The sequence below is a fragment of the Manacus vitellinus genome, unplaced genomic scaffold, assembly GCF_001715985.3.
Source record: "Manacus vitellinus isolate BGI_N305 unplaced genomic scaffold, ASM171598v3 scaffold_140_pilon, whole genome shotgun sequence".
NCBI lineage: Eukaryota > Metazoa > Chordata > Aves > Passeriformes > Pipridae > Manacus > Manacus vitellinus.
The window spans coordinates 169,271-170,442 of NW_021939007.1; the positions used below are offsets into that span (position 1 = coordinate 169,271).

At 57.3% G+C, this 1,172-nt stretch overlaps 1 protein-coding gene across 1 annotated transcript in view; it reads left to right on the top strand.

Moving 5' to 3' along the window:
- LOC108643163 (keratin, type II cytoskeletal 6C-like) overlaps positions 1–271 on the top strand; it is a 152,669-nt gene extending 152,398 nt beyond the window's left edge. Inside the window, 1 exon segment of the mRNA XM_029958136.1 lies at positions 104–271. Coding sequence (XP_029813996.1) covers positions 104–271 — 168 coding nt within the window.
- The last annotated feature ends 901 nt before the right edge of the window (positions 272–1,172 follow it).

The following is a 1,172-nucleotide window of genomic DNA, read 5'->3' on the forward strand; positions in this document are numbered from 1 at the left end:
TCAGGGAGGGGGTCCCGTGGGCTCAGGGAGGGGCTCCCAGCAGCCCGGGGTGGCTCCAAAGGGGGCAGATTTTGCCCTGACGGGCCGTCCCTCTCCCGGACAGTACGAGGAGCTGCAGGCCACGGCCGGCAGGCACGGGGACGACCTGAGGAACACCAAGCAGGAGATCTCCGAGCTCAACCGGCACGTGCAGCGGCTGCGCTCCGAGATCGACAGCGTCAAGAAGCAGGTGAGGAAGGGGCAGAAAACCCCCCGGCTTCAAACAGCTTAACCCCTGACTGACCAGGGAGAGAAAGGAAAAGGTCAGAGCCAACCTGGGAATGTTCTTTGAGGTTTGATCCTTTATCGCTCGGAAGGAGAACTGGCACTAAAACCAGTTGAGCTGAGGGTGCTGGGATAAAGCTGAGGGGGCTGGGACAAAGCTGAGGGGGCTGGGATAAACACAATGGTGCTGGGATACCCCTGAGGGGGCTGGGATAAAGCTGAGGGTGCTGGGATACCCCTGAGGGTGCTGGGATAAACCTGAAGGTGCTGGGATAAACCTGAAGGTGCTGGGATAAAGCTGAGGGGGCTGGGATAAAGCTGAGGGTGTTGGGATACCCCTGAGGGTGCTGGGATAAAGCTGAGGGTGCTGGGATAAACACAATGGTGCTGGGATACCCCTGAGGGGGCTGGGATAAAGCTGAGGGTGCTGGGATAAACCTGGTGGTGCTGGGATAAAGTTGAGGGTGCTGGGATACCCCTGAGGGTGCTGGGATAAAGCTGAGGGTGCTGGGATAAAGTTGAGGGTATTGGGATACCCCTGAGGGTGCTGGGATAAAGCTGAAGGTGCTGGGATAAAGCTGAAGGTGCTGGGATAAAGCTGATGGTGCTGGGATACCCCTGAGGGTGCTGGGATAAAGCTGAGGGTGCTGGGATAAAGCTGAGGGTGCTGGGATAAAGCTGAGGGTATTGGGATAAAATTGAGGGTGCTGGGATAAAATTGAGGGTGCTGGGATAAAACCTGTAGGTGCTGGGATGAAGCTGAAGGTGCTGGGATAAACCTGGTGGTGTTGGGATAAATCTGATGGTGCTGGGATAAAACCTGGTGGTTTCAGGGGAGGTGAAGAGCAGTCTGGGTGTGGTGTGGGGAGCTCAGGGGCGGGTCTGTCTCCCCCAGTGTGCCAACCTGA